This window comes from Arvicanthis niloticus, chromosome 1 (assembly GCF_011762505.2).
Source record: "Arvicanthis niloticus isolate mArvNil1 chromosome 1, mArvNil1.pat.X, whole genome shotgun sequence".
Lineage (NCBI taxonomy): Eukaryota > Metazoa > Chordata > Mammalia > Rodentia > Muridae > Arvicanthis > Arvicanthis niloticus.
The window spans coordinates 115,792,760-115,815,889 of NC_047658.1; the positions used below are offsets into that span (position 1 = coordinate 115,792,760).

A 23,130-nucleotide genomic window follows, 5' to 3' on the forward strand; every position below is an offset into this window, starting at 1 on the left:
ATAGAGTTCCAGTCCGATGGAATTACATGAGACCCCATTAAAAAAAAAAAAAAAAAAAAAAAGGAAGGAGTTGTCTGGGATACAGGGAAGATTTTGCTTTTTGTACTTAAGAAAACATGATCTTTTCAGCAAAAATTGAAATATATTAAAAATAGGAATCTTGCTGGGTGGTGGTGGCACAAACCTTTAATCTCAGCCACCGGAGGCAGAAGAAGTGGATCTCTGTGAGTTTGAGGCCAGCATGGTCTTACAAAGCAAGTTCCAGGACAGCCAAGAGTACATAGAGAAACCTTGTCTCAAAAACAAAAAAACAAAACAAAAAAAAGTCTTCTGAGATAGCAAAATGGCTCTCTCTCAGTAAAGGTGTCTGACACCAAATTTAATATCAGAGCTCACATAATACTAGATAACTGTTGTCCTCTGATCTCCATATGCACTCTGTGACATGCACACACCCATATAAATACAGACATATACACAACACTCCCACCATAATATAAAACATTATACATGAATTCTTTTTTCTTTGAATTATAAAAATGTTTTCACAAATATTCAAGTTATACTTAAAAACAGAAGACTGCTTTAAATAAATAACTAAGCCATAGCAGTACCTGTAAGTATTAATTTAGAAAAATTATTTTATAACAAATATAGAGTGCATTAAAAGCAAGTGAGAATTTGGTGGAGATCAGATAGTTACTCATTAATTCAAGACCAGAAGTTTGAAATTCACTTTAAAGTTGCTTTAAGATGAATCATCACAAACATTCTTAGACATAAGACCCATTCTCTCTTTTTAAATAACTTATTGTTATTTTAAATTATGTATATCTATATATGGACATGTACATATGAATTCAGGTGCCTGCAGAGTCTAGAAGAGGGCATTAGATTCCCTAGCAGTTGTGAGTCACCTAATGTAGGGTGCTAGGAACCAACTCTGCAAGAATAAATGTACTCTCCCAGAGAAAAACGTTTACCATGTCTTGTTCAATGTTTCCAAATGGGTCCATTTATATATGTAATTACTGTTAACATTAAAATTTTCAACTGATCAGTTTAAATCTAAACAAACAGACAAATGTGTTGGAACACACCTATAATCCCAGAACTCAAGGCTGAGGTAGGAGATTGTGGGTTTAAAGATAGCCTGGAATAGGCAAAACCAAAAATAAAATAAATGTGATAAACCTGCTTGGGGGGAAGGGGGGAGAATATCCTTTAAGCTTTAAGTAAGCACAATGCCAAAAAAAAAAAAAGCCTATGAGCCTGGCAGTTGTCCACTTGTTCATTTCTATTATAACCCCCACCCAATGGAAAATTCCACCCTGCCAATTTGTATGCATAGCATCTGTTCTGATAGAGAACAAAGATAACCAGTAGTTTGCAACAATATTGCAAGAGGTTTCTAACTTATAAAACCACATTATATTCCTATTCAAATCTACCCTACAGGTAAGTGAACTTGAGAATGGCAACCTTAATCCTCTAAATACTAATGGAATAGCTTTCTGTAAGAGCCAGTCAAACCTAATACAGTAGCTAGTCTAATGCAGTTAGAGACATTGAACTCCTGTGAGTTGTTGGAATGCAGCAGACACACAGTCACTAGGGTAAATAAAGATCACTCCAGAAGAGACTTTACAGTATTAGGTAGGTGAACCAGGGCCAGAGGGAGTTGAGGCAAGCATTCTTCTGGAAGGAACTGAACAGATTCCAAATGCCTTTAAATATCTAAATGACATACCTTGTATATAGAGGAATCACTGAAGGGTAAGATACTGTCACATATGGGTTTTTTTGGTGGTGTGTGTTTGGAGACAGGGTCTCACTATGCATCTTCTCAGAGTGTTGGGATCCCAACTATGTGTACTATACCCTATTTTCACACATTTTAAAAAGAACTCAGATCTCTACTAAATTGGAATCTCCTGCATAAAGTCAGACACAATAGTACACACCTGTAATTCCAGTACCAAACAAAACAGTCACTACTTTAGCAAGACAGAATGGAGACAACTTGGAATCTTCTGACTGGATGCTAGAAACTAGAGAAATAATAAAGATAATGGAAGAAGTGGTAATGGTACACACCTATAAGGCTGGCCCTTGGAAAGCAGAAACAGGAAGATCACTGTAAAGTTTGAGGCCAACCAGGATAACACAGTGTGACCTTGTTTAGAAAGAGAAGGAGAAAAAGAAAAAGGAAAAAAAAAAAAAAAAACCCGAAGGACTCAATGCCATTAATGAACACAAGGGATAGCTTATAGCATTTGTTCCTTATTCATTTATATTCTGTCTCTTTCAGGGTTTAGAACAGGATCTCACTGTGTATCTCAGGTTAGCCTGGGACTTGGTGTAGTTTGGAAATCAGTATGTTAAGGCTAGATTCAAACTGGTAATCCTCCTGACAAAGCCTCTCAAGTGCTGGGATTACAGGCATGTGTCACAACCGTGGCTTATATGGTGCTGTGGACTGAACACAGACAGGGTTTTGTGCATCCTAGCCAAAGCATTTTACCAACTGAGCTACATCCCCAGATCCAATGTCCTTTTTACCAGTCTCAAAGACATGCAGGATATCATCACATATTGCTGTTATCACTCCTTTAACTTGCAGAAGATAATAGCTTCTCAGACTTTTCTGGCTTTATGATCTTGAATGAGCCAGTGTGTATGTATGGTGTTGGTATGTGTAAGTATGCAAGTTTGAGGTATACCTGCCCATAGGCAAGGCTGTGGGGGCCAGAAGCAGACATCAGGTATCTTCCTCTGTTTTCCACTATTTTTCCTCTTCACTGAACCTGGAGCTTGCTACTTTGGTTAGGCTGGCCAGCCAATGAACCCCAGGATCTCTGTGTCTACAAAGCTGCTTCCCCCAGATGCTGGGGTTACAAAAATATGCATTAAACTCAGCTTTTACTTGAATACTGGGATCTGAATTCTAGTCCCTGTTCTCATACCCAATTGAGTCATCTCCCCAGGTAAACTAGCATGTTGGCCTTTTTATTTACTTATCTATATAGCTAAAATTGACTACTGAAGTTTCCCAGGCTTGGGTTCAGAGGGAGGACCACAGGGGGGAAAAGGTGCAGGAGGAAGGAAAAGCTGCCATTGGATTAGGAGTCAAGGTGATCTTGACAATTTTGAGGAATACCAATCAATATATTTTTACAGAATGTCTTCCCATTTCGGTCTGACATTTTTTTCTTCTAGTTAGACTGAAATGATGGGTTTAGTGCAAGAATACCACAGAGATGAAGGGTCATCTTAACCTTCGAAGGAATAGTTACTAGTAAGACTTGCAGTGGTAACGAAAGCCTAACTTAGGCTGTTTGCTAAGTTTTTCCAGGACAGGTTTGCTCTCAATCCAAATCGTGAACATGTAAGTGTGGAGGAGGTTAGACATAGGACTCCTGGTTGCAGGAGTCAGTTGTTTCCACCATATGGGTTCTGGGGACCCAACTAAGATACTGGGTATGGTATTAAGTACTTTTACCTGATAAACCAGTGGTTCTCAACCTATAGGTTGAGAACACTCTGGAGTTACAATGATTCTTTCATAAGGGTCATCTCAGACAATCTGAAAACACAGGTATTTACATCATAATTTGTAACAGTAGCAGAGTTACAGTTATGAAGTAGCAATGAAAATAATTTTAGAGTCAGGGGTCACCACAACTTGAGGACTGTTTTAAAGGGTCACAGCATTAGGATGGTTGAGAACCACTGTGTTAAGCCATCTTACCAGTCCAGGTTTTTCTTAAACACTGTATTACTTGTCAGGTGTGGTAAGCATTCTTTTAATCTCAACATTCAGGAGGCAGAGAAAGTTGGAATTCTGTAAACTTGAGGCCAGCCTAGTCTTCAAAGAGTTTTAGGAAAACAAAAACAAAATACAACTCCCTCAATGTATGTGTGTATGTGTGTGTGTGTGTGTATTTTACTTTTACTTATTTATATTGTTGAAGTTTGGTCTTTTATTATCTATTGTCATGCTAAGTGCAGGCCCCCCAAGACCTGGTTGTCCCAGAGATAAGAGAGTCCACATGTAGATCATGGCCCCAAGTTATTTCTGATTGGTAAATAAAGATATAAAGATGCCAATAGCTGGGTAGAAGAGACATAGGTAGGGTTTAGGTTTCCCTACCTATCATCTAATCCAGGCTTGGGTTTGGAGGAGGAAAAAAAAAAGAAAAGAAAGAAAAGAAAAGGAAGGTGCAGGAAAAGGAAGAAGTTGTTATGGGTTAGGAGTCAAGAGAACATAGTCCTAGGGCTGGCCAATTGGAGTTAAGAGCAGCCCAGATGAAGTAATAGTAAGTAGTAAATTATAATTTGGGATTATCAATAGGAAAGTAGATTCTAATAATGTAGAGGGTAGGTATCTGCTCAATTGTTGTGCTGTTTAAGGCTTATTGTAAATATAAAGGTTGTATGTTATTTGTATCTGGGAACTAAATGATGTAAAGCAGGGTAGAAACCCCGGGTCAGGGTTAATTTCTACAACATATTGGTGCCCAGTGTGGGTGTGGGGGTTTGTGTGTGCCAGGCACCTAAGTCAGTTCCTTCCTTCTACTACGTGAATCCCAGATATGGAACTCAAATCATCAGGCTTTGTGGCAAGCACTTCTACTGATCCATTTGCCAGCCCTAAACTAGCAGGTTGACCTTTTTATTTATTTAATCTATAGCCAACACTGACTATTGTATTTTTTGTTTGTTTGCTTGGTTGGGGGACTGGACTATTTTTAGCACAAGCTGCTTCAAATCCTAACCACAGAGGCAGTAATGTTTATGTGAAAGAGATCTGAGCCTTAAATTCCTTGATTCTAGCCTACCAACTTGACTATTGATAACTTTGTGGCATGGCTTAATTTCTCTCAGCCTGTGTCTCCACCTAGGGTGTGTTCCTAACTCACAGATAAACAATACAAGTCTTTCTTCTATTGACTATAGCCCCCCAAAAGGAATAGCCTATATTGTATCTGTCTTCCTATCTCCCAAAGTCCCTTACAAAGAGCCTTAATATGCTCAGCTGTTGAATTATTATATGTGGGCATGACTTAAACCAGTAGTGGGCAATATTAATGTATCAAAATTATTAGCCAACCCGGGTTGGCACACACCTGTAATCCCAGCTGCTTCAAGGAGTGAAGGTTTGAGAACAGCCTCTGCCACAAGTGAGTTCAAGAACAGCCTGGGCAACTTGGTGAGACCTTGACTAAAAATAAGATGTACGAAGAGAGGTGGAAATGTGCTGCTCAGTGGCAGCATCCTTGCTCAGTACTCACTGAGTTCTAAGATTCAATTTCCAGTTGGACAAAGACCATCATCATTTCTACCTTAAATGTGAACCAAACCAATGCCCACTGTTGAAACAGGTTACCATAACAGAACAAAAAGGTTATGTATTAATTTTGCTTAAGAAGTTTTCCAGAAGCTAAGGTGGGAGGAGTACCGAGAGGAAGAGAAGGAGTAAGGAGAGGAGGAGAAGGAGAGGAGAAGCTAGGTTATGAGAGAGAGAAAGAGTGGGGAGACAGGGAGGCAGATGTTCACGCATCTCCACCAGTCAAAGATAGTTGATATATCTAGGTTGGGTAGTGGGTTACACCTCTGATTGAGCATTACCAAACTTATAAAGCCTTTGATTCCCAGCACTTGGGAGGCAGAGGCAGGCAGATTTCTGAGTTCGAGGCCAGCCTGGTCTACAGAGTGAGTTCCAGGACAGCCAGGGCTACACAGAGAAACGCTGTCTCGAAAAACAAAAACAAAAAACAAAACAAAACAAAAAGCCTTTGATTAACATTTTTTTAAAAAGTGTATAAATGCAAAAAGGAAAAGGGGGCATGGGATAGGGGGTTCCTAAGGTGGGGCGGGGAATGGGGAAAGGGGATGGCATCTGAAGTGTAAATAAAATATCCAATAAAAAAAAAATGAAAAAAAAAAAAGTTTTCCAGAATACCCTTCCATATCCTGAAGGCAAGCTGCTAATGATGAATGCCAAGAGGCCACATGTAGCCCTCCTGATTATGTTGTGAAGATGTTTTTACAGGAAGTAGTAAGTCAGTTGACTTCAGAAGAGGTAAGAATATTCTTTGAAATTAAAAGCATAAATAAAAACAAAAACCACCAACAAAAAAACTACCATTAAGAGGTCCACATGCTAATGATTAACCTTCCTTGAGTGAAAATTTTACATAGCAATTAAAGAAATTCTCTCTGAGCTAGGTGTAGTAGCACTTGTCTTTAATCCCTGCACTTGGGAGGTAGAGGCAGGTGGATTACCTATGAATTTGAGGCTAGCCTGGTCTACATAGAGTTCAGAACAGCCAGGAGTACATAGTGAGACAATAACAGTAGTAGTAGTAGCAGCAGCAGCAGCAGCAGCAGCAGCAGCAGAGCTGCAATAGGAGAGCCATAAGGCTTCCATAAGTCACAGATACACAGTAAAAAGACTTCCATAATGCAATCAGAAGCAACAGTGTTATAACTTAAGCAGAGTTAGCATGTTCATGTCTTACAAAACATCTACAATAAGCCATAATTGAAACAAGTGTAGAATTATATTCAATAATTGTTATAGAATAAAAGTAAGGCAACATTCTTTGTTTTCTTCAAACAAGGTCTCAATATTGTACTCACAGACCACCAACCTTTGCCTCCAAGTACTAGGATTAAAGATGTGTGCCTCCTCCACTAGCCAGAAAGGTTTTTTGGTTTTTTTTTTTGTTTGTTTGTTTTTTAAATTTTTAAAATTTTTTTTTTTACTTACAGTACTGGGGATTGAACCCACAGCTTGGCACATGACAGGCAAACACTCTATCCTTTATGTTTTTTTAAGGTCTGTAAGGTTTAGAAGGCTAAATTAATTCATCATTAACTCTAAAACTGAAGACAAAACACACTTGGTACACACGATTACTGCACACATAGTCACCAACATAAAACTTATTTGGAGACAATGTAATTTTGCCAAGAATTAGGAAATGCTCAATTCTAGGACTATCACTATTTTAAAGAGAAGTGTCTTTCAAGAGAAACAATGCTTGGCTCAAACAAAACTGATCAACTTAATTTCCTTTTTCCTTTAATGACACGTCACTAATCCATTCATTACTAAACTTCACTTTACAAGCGCTTGCAACACTCACCTGAGTAAAGTAACTGGCATATTATGAGGAACAATTTCCTCACCGATGAATTTAATAAAACAACATTATTCCTGCTACTATTTTCAGACCACCTCTAAAATACTAAAAGGCAAAAAGGGTTCATCACAAAAGCAATGCAAAGAATAAAAACACAACAAAATAAACACAACAGCAGCAAAATAAAAACACTAGGATTCTTACCCCAAACTATGTAAATAATCATCTGCTGACTTCAAGTTAGGGTTAAGGTGCATCCATAAATAAAATCAAGTCACTGAGCAGTGGTGGCTCATGCCTTTAATTCCAGCACTTGGGCAGCAGAGGCAGGTGAATCTGAGTTCTAGGGCCAGACTAGTCTAAGGAGCAAGTTCTAGGACGGCCAGGGCTACATAGAAAACACTGTCTTGAAAAAAAAAAAAAAAAACTAAAACAAATCAAATCAGTAGGTGTTTCTAGACTATTCTGACACGACAGTTCTTGCTATCTCTTAAACACATCTGCGGTGGCAAGCATTTTACATGTATCATAATTATACTTACTATGGCCAGAAGGGTAAAAAAATACTTAAAACATACTAATGTTATGTCAAGCCACCTAGCAAACAAGTTGCACCCACCTTGCTTTTTTTGTTTGAGATAGGGTTTGGAAGACTGGAACCTGAAATGTAGGTCAGGTTAACCTTGAACTCACAGAAAATTGCCTGTTTCTATCTACTAAGTGCTGGGATTAACAATAAGCACCACTAAGCCTAGAGTTTTTAAAACTTTTTTTTTTAAATGGATAGATGTCTGGTGAGATGGCTCAGCAGTTAAGAGGATACAACTTTTGCAGAGGACTGGGGTTCAGTTCCCACCACTCACACTGGATGGCCTATAACCACCTGTAATTCTAGTTCCAGGGGGAATCTGACACCTCTGGCTTCTGTAGGAACCTACACCTGTATATACACATACCTACACACATATACATAATTAAACAATTTTAAATATGTATTTACAAAAGTGGCTGGGAATACATAGCTCGTTGGTGGACTGCATGTGTAGTATAGGCCAGGCCCTGCATTTATATCTCAGTACTAGTGGAAATAACAACACGAATTTTCTTTTATTGTTAAGAAAGATTAGGATTTTCCACTTGTAATTCAATTACTATTCTATGTGCAGATAATTTGTAACGGTCAGACGCATCAAGTATTGGGTATTGCTAATAAATTTTTTGAATTAGTTTGAAGTAGTTTACTTTCAAGGACACAAGCAAAAGCATCTAGTTCACACAGCTGAGGTGTACTTCATCCTTTCACATTAATCACTATTACTTGCTAACATTCACTATAGGTAAAGTATGTGCTTTCTGTGGGCTTAGTTTTCATACCAGCTATTATTATCACTTTTAGGAAGTGGAAACTAAGGCACAGAATTTGTACAAGAACAGAAATTTAAGGGTTGGAGGTATGGCTCAATGGTTAAGAACACTGATGGCTCTTTCAGAGGGCCTAGGTTCAATTCCCAGAACAAACATGACAGCTCACAACTATCTGCAATTCCAGTTTCTGGGGATCAAACACCCTCTACAGACATACACACAGGCAAAACTGCAATGCACATAAAATAACTACTGAAGAGAGAGAGAGAGAGAGAGAGAGAGAGAGAGAGAGAGAGAGAGAGACCCAAAAGGCACATGCCTTTAATCCCAGCACTCCAGAGGCTGGGATCTCTTCAAGTTCGAGGCTGGTCTGATCTACATAGTGGGTTCCAGGCCAGCCTAGGGTAAACAGTGAAGTCCCCCTGTCTTAAACAAATAAAATTTAATAAATTAATTAAAAAGGGATAAGCCAGAACTGAAATCAGGTCATTTTTGGCACTCATGTTTGTTGGTAAATGTATGATGCGACCATGGATAATCAGGAATGAATGATATTGACATTAATATAAATAGGTGGTTAGAATCCTTATAATTTAAGAGTTAATAGGGTAAATCCAAACCACATAGTTAATGTCTGACTGGCTGTTAGAACAAAGTATGAAATGCCATGAATAGAACACAGAACTAAGTTTAGAGAAAGACAAAAGAAATAGTTACAGCAAAATATTTTTTAGATGCCCATGCTATTGTTTGAGCAAGTATCATGAAATGAAATGTAGCTATATTTTGACATGATTTTCATAAAAGTCGTTAGTCTTTAGCAAATTGTGAAATTTCAATGTTATAAATATTAAAACCATTTAAAATTCAAATATACTGCTAGAGCAATAGGACATCAATTAAGAGCACTGGATGTCTTCCCAGAGAACTGAGTTCTAGTCCTGGCACTTACATGGTGATTCATAATTGTCTGTGAGTCCCGTCCCTAACCATCAGCAACCTGATGTGTGACCTGTAAGGACACTAGACATACATCTGGTACACATACATACATATACACATATACATACATATATATATACACACACATATATGTACTTATATACACACACATATTTTTTTCCAAGTAAAACAACCATAAACATAAAATAAAATAAATTCAGACAAAACAAAATAGGTATAGGTATTGGGCAATTCTCACTCCATAAAGAACATTACATATTTCTGTCTTTTTTTTTTTTTTTAACCTCAACCTCAAATGTCTGTCTCTGAAATCACTATTTCTAAACTTACTGGACAGGTCAGTCAAAATTATACATAGTAAAGAGCACAAAGAAAGACTGACAGCAGTATTTGCATGTTTTTTTCTACAACCACACCTCATATGATCTGCTGGTTAGCATTTCCATGTAATCAGGACCTGACAATCACAGCAGAATTTTTAGGAATCATTTAAAACAAGTTAAATTTTAGAATAATAAACTACATCTTATTTTCATCTTGCCAAACCTTGAAGCATCTCTTCTGAGAGAGAGAAGCATGAAAGAAGGGGCTACAATAAAATGGTGACTTCACTGCAGTCCCTTTGTTTCTGAGATGGGGTTTCTCAGTACTGTGAGAGCTGGTGAGCCTCCTGCCTCAGTGTCAGAAATGCAGAGCTGATGACAGGCACACATTCAGGTTCACTGGAACACCTTTATAAAGACACTTTGATTTCTGTTGTTGCTTTCTGGAGACAGTGTCTCATTATGAAGCCTTGACTGGTCTGAAACTTTCTATATAGACCAGGCTGGCCTCTTACCTTAGAGATCCATCTGCTTCTGCATCCTGAGTGCTGAGGTTGAAGATACATGCTACCACACCGAGCCCTTTTTAAAATGATTTGTTTGTTTGTTTGAGACACGGCTTCCCTATGTAGCCCTGGATGTCCTGAAACTTAACTCTGTAACCAGGCTGGCCTCAAGAGATCCACCTGCCTCTGCCTCCCCAGTACTGGGATTAAAGGTGTCCATCAACATTGCCTAGTTTTTAAAATAATTTTTTAGGTTAGAATATAAATGAATTTCACCAAGACATAGTCATAGGATATTTTTTTTTTTAAAACATAAGTGGGACGCAGAGGGTTGTGCTTATTATGGGAGTCAAAACAACTGTGGGAATAAATTTTCTCCTTTTATCATGTGGGTCCAAGGGTTCTAACTCAGGTTGTTAGGCTTAACTGCAAGTGTTCTATCCACCAGGCCATCTTGCCAGCCCCATAAGACAGACTTTTATATTCAAGTAGTCACTTGACCCAACAAGAACCCACTGGGGTACTGAACTATTAGTATTTGCTGGTATCTGTTAATTAACAATGGGCAGTAGTTTATGATAGGACATTCATTTAGTGCATATTTCAGGTATTCCTTTCCAGCTTGTAAATCTGATGACTCATTCAACAGAAATGTATTGAGTACTTCTGTAATTACAGATAGACAATGTTTTAAGTTCAATAGTAGGCTAGAGATGTGTCTCAGAGGTTTACCTAGCAGCAACATGGCCCTAGGTTCCATCTATAGCACTATAAGACAAGGAAAACAAAAACAAAACCCTCACTAAGAGTCAATAGTGATAAAATGTCTACAGTTGATGTCACAGAAGCAATTCTACAAAAACATTAAGAAAAATGGGTCCTACTAGGTGACTTATACTGTTAGGGAAGCACAGGCAAACACATCTAGTCAATACTATTTAAATTTCTCTGTTGGACAAACGCCTATTTTAGCATCTTTCCCACTACCATAAAGGGAGTATTTTAAAAGGTGGCAGCGGTGGTCGCACATGCCTTTAATCTCAGCACTCAGAAGGCACAGACAGGTGGATCTCTGAGTTCCAGGCTAGCCAGGTCTACAGGGCCAGTTTCAGGACAGCCAGGGCTATACAGGGCTACCTCTTTTTGTTTTGGTCTCAAAAAAAAAAAAACCAAAACAAAAAAACAAACAAGACAGAGGTATGTTAAAAAACAACAACAAAACCTAAGCAAGGTAGTGGCTCACACCTATTATCCCAGGATTTGAGATGATGAGATAGAAAAAATTCAAAGCCTGCTGGGATACGTAATAAATTCCAGGAGACTCTGTATTAAAATAACACAGGGAAATGGCAAATATAAAACTGACAATGCGGCATGTGACATGAGCAAATATCAGAAACACAAGCTAAACAAAAATACTACACGTTAATATATCAGTACTGCTAATATAAAATTCACTGGGTGGCAGCATTCCCTCTGGTGCACCAAGGAGGCCAATCCCTCTATGACAGTGCATTAAAAGAATAAAAATGTTGATTCTTGATAGGTGTGGTGGCATGTACCTGTAGTTCCCTTGAAGGCTGAGGCAGAATTATCTTGCATTCAAGGCTAGCCTGGGCTATTTTGTATTCAATTTTTTTTTCACCACTTGATTACAATCATAGCTAAAATTTTAATTCCCTGGGTGCTAGTTAGACTGATTCCTCAATACTTAACATTCGACCTTCAGTACAAAAGGCCAACTTCTGAAACCTAGAATTTTATCAGAAATTTTGAAAATAGGACTAGGCCAACCAAACAGTAGCAGTGATTAAAGCCAAGGGACCAAGTCGCTAAGTTATAGAAAAGCCACCGTTCATCTGGAAGTTAGCCCAGAATACAAAAATTTGGAAGAAAAATGCTGGTGGTTTAAACAGAACCAAGGTTCCAAATATGCTGCCTCATTCCTTTTATCTGTAGAAAGCTTCCTTTCAGACCATTTATCCAAATGGCCATTACTACACTGGAGAATTCTGCAGGGCACCAAAGCTCTCAGACAGGTGGAAGGTTCAGTATTAGGAAACATAAGAGAAAATATTTGATGCTAAGATCAGGAATATTATGTACACAATTCAAGAGTGCGCTGGAGTCAACAAAGCATTTTCTAAACCTCTTAAGATCCTTCCTTTGACAAACCGAATTCTTCGCCGCCAAAGACTCAGTCCCTTTAAGAACCACCACCTGCCAGTGGTGCATATTTTTCCTCCAGAAGGGATCTGCACTGCAGATCTCTCTGATCTGACGGGGAGCTTGCCAGTCAGCTCCCACCAGTAGGTAGACATGTATACAAAAGAAACTAAAGGAGGCCCTCCTAGTCTTTTCATACACAAGGGAGAAGGGGGTTCAGCCAGCCCAGGCTTTGTCTGAATCTTCCTTTCCCTGCAGCAAACGTTCCCTTTTGTTATATTGCTATTGAGAATAGGCCATCGAAAACAAGAAATCAAAACATGGTGATGGCTTGGCATGACTGTATTTATTATCTTCTAGAATATAGCAACTGATTGCGTGTCCCCACCCCCACGATGCACCACCGGTTAAGAGCCGGCTGTGTTGCAGATGCAGCCAAGGATCCATCTTGAACTATCAGCAGCTCCCTCCCAAATCTTCCCGTGCTATTCTCATCACGCCTCATCTGCCTCAGAGTTTAAGGGAAAAAAAAAATCTGGCTTTCAGTTTAGTCAAAAACAGTAAATAGAACTTCCTGATCCTTCTGGAGAACAACAAAAAAATTTTTTGGAAGGCTATCACCCATTAGATTGTGCCAACCCGTCTGCAAACCTGCAACGCCACCTCTTTCACCACCACCCCTCTCAAAATCCTAACGACTTCATTTCTCCTACGACCCACCTGTCACAATCCTCTGCAGCTCACTAATCCTTCTCTAAGTCACCCCCACCCCCGTCCCACCCTAGGGCTCTCGGGCCTCCAGAACTCGATCCCTTCCGTGCACCTAGCCTTTCTCCATTTTCAGCCCACTGCTGTGCCCTCCCTTGCAGGGGGTCAGCGTCAACGCCCACTCTGGTTCACCACCCCGCCCCCAACCTGTTTTCTTCACACCCCGTTATTTCCTCACCGCGGCTCGGTCCTTCGCTCCCCTCCCCCTTTGCCTGTTCCTCAAATGCCCGCCAAGAAGCTGAAGCTGCCCGCGGCCGGGGTAGGTCGCTCGCCCCTTCCCGGAGACCCAGTCGCTCGCGCTCCCCAGGGTCCGAGCCCCCCGCGCGCCTCACCCGCACACGAGGAGCCGCAGCTCTTCGCCCCCAGGGCGGGGCAGGCTCCAGGGCTCCCGCCGCCGCCGCCGAGGGCTGACGGCTCGGCCCCGGAGGACGACGAGGAGACTGACGGGGACTGAGTGGCCGCCGACGATTCCGCCATGGCTGCACGAGCAAGGGCGGGAGAAGGGTGAAGAGAGACGTGGGGCGGGAGAGTGGGAGGGGACACAGAATAATCCAGCAGCTGGCTCTCCGAAGAACCCGGCGTAGCCTGTTCGGAAGACTGACTCCGACAGACTGACTGACTCAGCCGTGCTCCGCAGGGAGAGAAGGTGTACGAGCGCGCATGCGCACAAAGAGCCTGAGGACGCGCGGGCGGCGGCTCGGAGGCGCGCAGCGATGCAATGCGCAGGCGCAAGAACTGTCCCTCTGCGCTCCCGCAGGAAAGGACGCAGTGTGACTGGGCCCGCGGGTGGGGCAGGCCTCTGGGGGTGGGCAGGAGGAGGTGGGGGAGGGAGGGGGGAAAGCCTGACGTAAGGGGCGTGGCTAAGTACTAGAACCCGCCCGCCACTGCAGCCCTTGCTAGATTAATCGTGCCCAGGCTCCCCACCTCCCACTTGTTTCTTTATGTGAATGTTTTCTAGCTGGCAGATTATGTGTTTCTTTGTACCTTCATAAATTGCAAATAATTTTTTATCATAAATTCTAATTGATGTCTTTGTCTGATGCGTGACTCTAAAGAAAGTAAAAGCCTTGTACAATATTTAGAGACCCTCCCTCTGTAATGTTCTTTTTGAATTATATGGTCGTGTCGTAATATCGCCTCACCGAGGCAGACATGGTACAGTCCCATGTTTGATAGGTGGAGAAAGATGCTAAGCAGAATGAGAAACTATTACTCATTCCAATCACATTGCAATGCAGTCACAGAATCAGCTTCATATTTTTAAATTGTTTTTCTTCCCAAAGAGCCTTCAGGTTGCCTTTCCTCTGAGTAGGTTCTGAGCTACAAAAGATATACTTTGGAAAACAAACAAAAAAAGCTGCCGAGGAAAGGAAAACCAGGAGATAACATCTTGGTTGTGACTGGGGGCTGGGGGAGTGGAGTGGGCATAAAATGAAGTATTAAAAATGAGGCGCAGATACTAATAATACTGAATTTTATTCATGTCCTAAGATGAGTCCCTAAAAAAAGATATTTGAAACTGGACATTAATTTATGTCAAATTTTGTTCATCTACTTTTCTTCTGGACTTGCTAAATTCAAAGCCTCCCTACATCTGTTCAAAAAAATTTAGAGGTACATAATAATGATGATAATCAAAGCTGTGGGATTTGATGTTGCTAAGCAGCAATCGATGACCCAAAGTGCAATTGCAGATTCAGCAAATTCTGTAAAGATGCTAACTCATGGAGGGGCACTAGGCAAGCAGGCTGCTGCAGATGGGGAACAAGCTGCAGACCTCATCTCTCCTAGACAGTTTTTAAAGGTCGAATAAAGCTCAGCATCCTGATTGTTGCAATGTTCTGAAAACGGCTCAGGATATTTCCCAAAATGACTCTGGAAAATATCTTACTCTGTCACTCAAGGGCAGGCATCAGTTGATAGTGCAGCAAGCTGTCCCCGATGCTGTTGAGTGCCAGAGAAAGATGGCAAAGGGAACTATGCCAGTGTGATCAGGAATCCAATTACTTACTTAAAGTCTATGTTATAGCCAGGCATGCTGGATAGTTCTTTATTACCTTGATTCAGCTAAAATCATCTGAGTGTAGGGAACCTTGATTAAGAAAATGCCTCCATAAGATCAGGCTGTAAGCAAGCCTCTAGGACATTTTCAATGAGAGAGGGTCCAGCCCATTGTGGGTTGGGGGCATCCCTGGGCTGGTAGTCCTGGATTCTATAAGAAAGCAGGCTGAACAATCTAAGAGAGCAAGCCAGTAAGCAGCACTCTCTGTGGCCTCTGCATCACCTCCTGCCTCCAAGTTCCTGCCCTGTTTGAGTTCCAGTTCTGACTTCCTTCAGAAGTGTGTAAGTAGAATAAACCTTTCCCTTCCCAACTTGTTTTTTTTTTTTGTTTTTTTTTTTGTTTTTTTTTTTTTTTTTTTTTTTTGTCATAGTGTTTTGATACAGCGATAGGAACCCTACCAAACTAAGTTGTACCTCTGTAGTGGGGTCTTCTTAGGACAGACTGGATCATATGCCCTAGGTCTTTCCTCTTGGAATATGAAAGTGCTTATTTTTGATGTTACAGGAGCCCACAGTTGAGAGACTTTAAACTTTTTAAAAAAGAGATTTTAGAGTTTTACAGAGAGTTTGTATTTTAAAAGGGCTGGGTATTTTTTTCTTAAGACTGAAAATTTAAAGTGTGAATTTGTAAGGCTGTGGGACTTTTTAAGTTTGTAAAATGTTTCATACTGTGATGTTTATATTAATGTGTGATCTTGGGGAAGAAAAGAAAGGTTGTGACTTACAGTGATTTGTGTGTCAAGTTGACAAGGGGTCAATTGTACTGGATATCCTAAGATAGCAGGTGTGGTGGCATATGCCTGTAATCCCAGCATTCTGGCAGTTGAAGTAGAAAGAGGGCAAGGGGGCTTGAGGACTTATTTTAGGACTAACAGGAATTCAGCAAAAAATTCCGGGGTGGGGAATGCCTCAGAAGAAATGGCTTAGTGTGCAGCTCTGGCTGGCCTGGACTTCCTATGTACATGAGGCTGGCTTTGAGTTCAAAGAGGTCTATCTGTGTCTGCCCTCCTAAGTGTTGGGATTAAAGGCAAATGCTATCACATCTGGCCTTAAGATTATTCTTATTATTGCTATAGTGGGCACTGAACCCAGGGCTTCATGCATGCTGGGCAAACGATATACCATTGAGCCACGTCTCAGCTCTGATAGGGCCTTGCTATGGAGCTCAAGCTGGGCTTCAGTGCTCCATCCTCCTGCCCCTCTTTAACTCCCAAGTAGTAGAATTACAGGCCCACACCACGCCTAGGTCAGAGACTAAAAAATATGTTTGTTTTCATATGTACGTATGCCCTTTTGTGAGTTCATGCATAATATCACATGGCTGCAGCAGCCTGCAGAGGCCCGAGGAGGACGTTGAATCCTCTGAAAATGGAGTAGCAGGTGGTTTTGAGCTGCCCTGTGTGTGCTGAGAATTCAATGTAGGTCCTCTGCAAGAACAGAATATGCTCTTAACCACTGAGCCATTCCTATAGCCCAATAAAAAAAAGTTTAAAAGGTGACTGTGTGTTATTTGTCTTTTCTGTGACACTGATTTTACTCAACATAACGACTACCAGTTGTTGATGCAAATCACAAGATTTCATTCTTTCATTCCAGAAGTATATTGTGCATATATAACACATTTTCCTTATCTATCATTCATTCATTGATTGACATGGTGGCTGAATTTGTATCCTAGCTATTATGCATAATGCTGAAAGAACATGGAAAGCCAGAAGTCATGACATACTCAAGAAGCTGAGATAGGAGGATGGAGAATTTGAGGCCAGCCTGAACAATATACTGAGACCCTGTCTCAAACAGAACCAAACACAAAATGGGCATCTGAGATGTAACAATTTTCTTTTCATCAGATATATATCCTGTGTGGGGGTTACAGGATCATATTGTAGCTTTGCTTAGAGTATTTTGAAGTACTTCATATTGTTTTTTCATATGTCTGTACCAAGCTGCACCTATACCAAGTGCATACAAGTTCCCCTTTCTCCACATCCCACACTAGTTTGTTTTGTTTCTTTTTGGTACTAGGAATTGAACCCAGGGCCCCTTACATGTTAGACAGGTCCTCTACCACTAAGCCATTACCACAGCCCTTTTTTGTTTGGTTTGGTTTTGGTTTTGGTATTGGTTTTTTTGAGACAGGGTTTCTTTGGTAGTCCTGGCTGTTCTGCAATTCACTCTGTAGACCAGGCTGGCTTCAAACTTGGATATCTACCTGCCTCTGCCTCCGAGTGCTGGGATAAAAGTCATACACCTCCAGAGCTCTTATTAATTTCAATTTTTGCATCTCTGTGTGTGTTGAAACAGAGTCTTACTATGTTGCTCAAGCTGGCCTCAAATTCTCTATCCTCCTGCCTCAGCCTGTTGAAAATCAGGAATTACAGGTCTGTGCTACTAGGCTAGGTTATAAACATCTACCTGTCTTTAATATATATACATACATTCACATGTATATGTAAAACTATGGATCAGGGTAGTAGTGTGTACCTTTAATCCCAGCACTCAAGGGGCCAAAATCTGGTTTACATAGTGGATTCCACGACAGCCAAGGCTACAAAGAGAAACCTTCTCTCCAAATCCTACCTAGAACTGAAAAAAATACGTATGCTCACAAGCTGTTTGATAATGAGGTTGTGTTGTGAGAATGGCATTAGGAAATTCCATTCTTGTGGGAACATTAGAGAGTATGTTTTCAGAAATTTCCATGGAATGGTCTATGTGGTTTCTGATGCAATCAAATGATTCAATGAACACAACCTATGCAAAGCTGCTTTCAGTGTCACACGTGGACTGCTTTCATTTTATAAGAAGCTGGAAACTGAAATATGTTAAAATATAGTAAGTACATGGGTCAGCAGCATGCTGCCTGCCAGGGCCAGGCATTCTTAGCTATACGTGAGTGAGAGGATACCTACTACAATGCCCACATCACTAAGGGAGAAGAGTTTTTCTGTTGTCGTTGACCAAAATGTTATTATGTAGTATATGACTGTATTGTAAAGTTTCTTTCATCACTAACCTCCTCCTCCACATTGCTACACACAGAAGGTAACCATGGTTAAAATCTAGCTTAAGCAACGATAGGTATGGCTAATCTTTACTTACATCTACCTTTTAAAACATTTTCTCTTTTCTTTTTGTTTGCTTTTTCAGGACAGGTCTCTAGCTGTCCTGGAATTCAATATGTAAGACCAGGCTGGCCTTGAACTCAGGGATCCACCTGCCTCTGCCTTCCAAGTGCTGGGATTAAAAGTATGTACCACTATGCCCAGTTTACAGAAGTATTTATTATTTTAAATTATACATATGTTGGGGGAGGAGTATGTACATGTGAGTACAGTGGCACTCAGGGGCCAGAGGCATTGTATCCTGTGGGGCTGGAGTAACACGAGCGGTTCTGGGAACCAAGCTTGGGACCTCTAGAAGAGCTGTAAGTGGTCTTAACCACTGAGCCATCTCTTAAGCCTTGCACACCCAACCTTTGTTGATGTATGAGACAAGGTCTCTTTATATAACCCTGGCTGTCCTGGAACTCACTCTGTAGACCAGGCAGGCTTCTAATTCAGAGATAATTCTTCAGCTTCCTCGCTGAAATTAAAGGCATGTACCACCACACTTGGCACACATCCTTCTCTTTAGCACAGTGGATATTGTGCTACATGTACTGTCGTGCACACTGCACTCTTCTAGAATTTTCTCTAGATTTTAAAAAAATGTTTGATGGCTATACTGTTTGTTGAACTACTAATAACGAAACAATAAAGTCTTAAACTTTGACTACATTACCATGCTGAATTGTACTACTCAACATTTATTGTTCATGTCATTATTGTTGGAGACAGGCCAGCTCTGATTGGCCTGGAACTTGCTAAGTTGGCTAGGCTGACCTGTAACCTTCCTTCCATAATCCTTCTATGCCTTCCTTCTGAGTGCTGCCTCTTGTTTCTTTTTATAATTATTTATAATTCTGTATTATGTATTTTGTGTGTGTTTATGGTGTGCATATATGACAGTGTGGGCATATGAAGGCCATGGTTCACCTGTGTAGATAATTTTTGGGAGTCTGTTCTTACTTTCCATTTTGTTTTGAGGTGTGATCATGCTTAATATTCCTGACACTTTGCTACTCCCAGATGGCTGTTCTGTGATCTCCTATGTCTGCCTTCCATCATCCTGTAGCAGTGCTGGAATTATAAGACATGAGCTGCTGCACGCAATTTTTTTTTATGTGGGTCCCTTTGTTTCATTTGACTCAGGTCATTAGTCTTTCAAAGCAAGTGCTTTTGCCAGCTGAGCCACCTCCCTGCTCTCTCTCTGTCTCTCTCTGTGGGAATCAAACCCAGGGTCTGCCTGTGGTAAGCATGTGTTCTACCACTAAGCTAATAACTTGATCCCAGAATAGATATTTATTTTTGTGTTCCAAAATGAGATCCGAACTAGGGCTTTGAGCATGGTAGGCAAGTGTTTTAACATTGAGCTTTATGCCAATCTAGGTGGTTTTTGTTTTTTTCAAGACAGGGTTTCTCTGTATAGCCCTGGCTGTCCTGGAACTCTGTAGACCAGGCTGGCCTCGAACTCAGAAATCCACCTGCCTCTGCCTCCCAAGTGCTGGAATTAAAGGCGTGTGCCACCACTGCCCGGCTTAGGTGTTTTTTGTTTTTTTTTTTTTTTTAATTTCAAGATAGGTAGTAGTCTATCATTTTGGAGTTGTTTAGCCATTAGTCCTATAAGGAGGTGGTGAGAGGCCAAATGCTGTCACATGTCTCATCAATAGAGAATGACACTTAGCTGTTTACCTCATAAGACTGAGTCTGTAGGACATAGGAATGTGTCTTATGCAGCATCATTGCCCCTCACTGTGTCTGAAACATAACCAATATCCTGCTTTGGGAAAGCTTTGGGAGCTGAGTCAGAGTGGATGTCATTCTGGACAACAATTTTGCTATTTTTATGCTTCATAACATATATAAGTACCTTAAGTATTATGACTTTGCTTTGCTTTTCCAGAATGAATATAATCACCAGTTTCAGACTAAACATAGAACAGTCATCAGGGACAAACACATTTAACCCAAAACTCAGTTGGCAATAGAATTAGTTTGTAATTGAAACAGATTCAGAGAGATTGATTAACTTATGTGTGTTCACACAGCTAGTAAGCATTAATGCCAAAATTTAATGCCAGTTAGTCTGATCCCAGATGCAATGGCCTTAACCACTCAAAAGTGTCTACATGTAACCTGTCACCCTCTTCTACAAAAGAACCACAAGTCATGTTATGTGCCTCAGTCCTAAGTGAGAAGACTGAAGGCAGGCTACAATGAGAATTGGTATTTTGAACTTTGGCTGTTTTGTATTTTTCTTTGAGACAAGGTCTCTCTATATAGTGTTCACTGTCCTGGAACTCAATGTGTAGACAAGGCTGGCCTTGAACTCACAGGGATCCAACTGCCTCTGCCTCCCAAGTGAGTGCAGGCATCATAGGTATGCACCACTAGGTCAGCAACATTTCATTTTTTCTTCCTGTTATAATGTAAATTCCAAATGGAGAACTTTTTTGTTTTGAACAAAATAGCTATAGCAGCAGTGCCTTAAACAGGTAGTAAGTAGAAATTAAACAGGTTGTATTAATGAATGAGGAGGGTGTATGTTACACTAACCACTTGAGAACTTTCTTCTTCTTTTAATATCACATACCTAGTTTTTGCCATAGGACACAATACCCTGTTTGATTTTTAAGAGCTTCTAATAAAAATGCACTGAAATATATCTTGTCAGGAAGTGAACACTAAGTGTTAGCATTAGATCTGTGCAAATATGACACCACTGAAGCCAATACAAGTATATTGGCCTTTCTCACACTTGGAAAAAGATTTTGACTTCTGAAACAACGTGGTACAAATTATTGGTAGAGTTTAGGATTGCTCACAACTTAGAAAACAACTTCTGCCAAGGAAAAGCATGTTTGATGGTGGTCTCCCAAGACAGCTTAGGGAAACTTTGTTTAAAAAAAACCAATAAATAAACAAATAAATAATAAAAAGTTAAAATAAGAAAGAAAGAAATGTAACACTCAAATCTGATGGTAAGAATATACTGGGAGAAATGCAGGAGCCAGCAAGATGACTCTGCAGCTAAAAGCACTTGCTCTGTGTACCTGGCAACCCAAGCTTGACCTCTACAACTCACATTTAAAAAAACTATCTATATATGTTATTAAAAAGGTACGATATAGATATAGATATAGATATAGATATAGATATAGATATAGATATAGATATAGTGGGGCTTTCTCAGTATTCCTGCAGCAAGATGGGAGGTAGAGATAGGACAATCTTCTGGAAGCTTTTGTATGCATCGAGTACCAGAAATAAGAGATCCTACCTCAAAAACAAAGTGGAGGGGTTAGGAAAATAGCTCAACAGTTAAGAGAGCTTGCTGCTCTTGCAGAGGACCTAAGTTTGGTTCCCAGCATCCATGCTAGGTGGCTCACAAATACCCAAACCTCCAGTTCCAAGAGATCCAATGCCTCTGGCCTCAATAGACAACTTACCCTTATGTGCACATACTCACAGATTTGTAATAATTAAAAATAAATCTTAAAAATGTAGGGGAGAATTGACTTCTGAAAAGTCTCCTGACTTCTCTACATGTGAACCGTGGAATAGTCACACATGCTCACCACACACACACACACACACAGTTAAAAAGAAAAATACAGGGTACAGGTGGGGTTGGGAACAGGAGAGGTGGTGGGAAGGAAGAAATAACTGGAATTTAAAATCACTCATGTATCCTAGGGTTTAATTCCCAAAGTGGAATTTAAAATGCCTCCAAATTGGGGACATTTTGGGGGTGAGATAGAAGCCTGGTGCAATGGAACCCCCCAGAATTTATGAGAATAATCCTAGCAAAGACTCCTAGTAATAGGGGACACGGAAGTTGAATTGGCTATCTTCTGTAATTAGTCCAGGCCTCAAGTGGAGTGACTGGGACACCAACCCAGACACAAAACCTTCTACCTATAGTTTGTTCTGCTTGCAGAGTGTTCTGGACCAGAACCTAAAATAATCATCAGAGAGAACAGAGACACTTCATCCAGCAACTGATGGGGAGCAGAGGCAGGGTCCCATAGCCAAACATTAAGTGGAGCTCTGGGAATCCTGTGGAAGAGAGGGAGGTAGGATCAGAGGAACCCAAGGGGTCAGGGACACCACAGAACCCAGAGTCAACTGCAGGACTCATTGGGGCTTGTAGAGATCAGGGAGCCTGTAGGGTCTGATTCAGGTCCTCTACATATATGTTCTGGCTGCGTAGCTTGGTGTTCGTGGGGCAGCTGGGGCTGTCACTGACTCTTTTGCCTGCTTGTGGGACCCTTTTCCTCCTACTGGGCTTCCAAGTTCCAGCCTTGATGTGATGATATATGCCTGGGCTTACTGTCACTTCTTATGCCTTGTTTGATTGATTGAAGAACTGGGAAGCCTGTTCTTTTCTGAGGGGAGGTGGAGGGGGCTGGATCTGGGGGAAAGAGGAGGGGATAGAGAGGTAGGGACGGGAGGAGAAACTGCAGTTAGATGTAATGTAGAATAAAAAATTAAAAAAAGAAAAATATATTTTAGGAAAGGGGACTGGAGAATGCTAGGGTGTGTGGGTGATTTTAAATTCTTACACAATAATGTTTGCAATTGTGACAAAGTCATTAACCTTTGGCTCTCCTATTTGAGCATGTAACAAAATGGATTTGTGTCATGTCCTGTCGGTCATGTCTTCTGAATTAATCTCTTCCCCTGATGTTTAATTCAAGGTTCTTGATGAACCTATGCTGTG

At 40.7% G+C, this 23,130-nt stretch overlaps 1 protein-coding gene across 4 annotated transcripts in view; it reads right to left on the reverse strand.

Annotated features, from left to right (window-relative positions):
* Positions 1-14,015, reverse strand: part of Rtn3 (reticulon 3) — a 53,326-nt gene extending 39,311 nt beyond the window's left edge. For 3 of the 4 annotated variants that reach the window (XM_034502601.2, XM_076916453.1, XM_076916448.1), the window contains exon 1: positions 13,575-14,015. In XM_034502601.2, the coding sequence (XP_034358492.1) occupies positions 13,575-13,719 (145 nt within the window). In that variant the 5' untranslated portion in view covers positions 13,720-14,015. The remainder of the gene's footprint in view (positions 1-13,574) is intronic. The other variant, XM_034502604.2, reaches the window with a different exon arrangement.
* Positions 14,016-23,130: the final 9,115 nt, after the last annotated feature.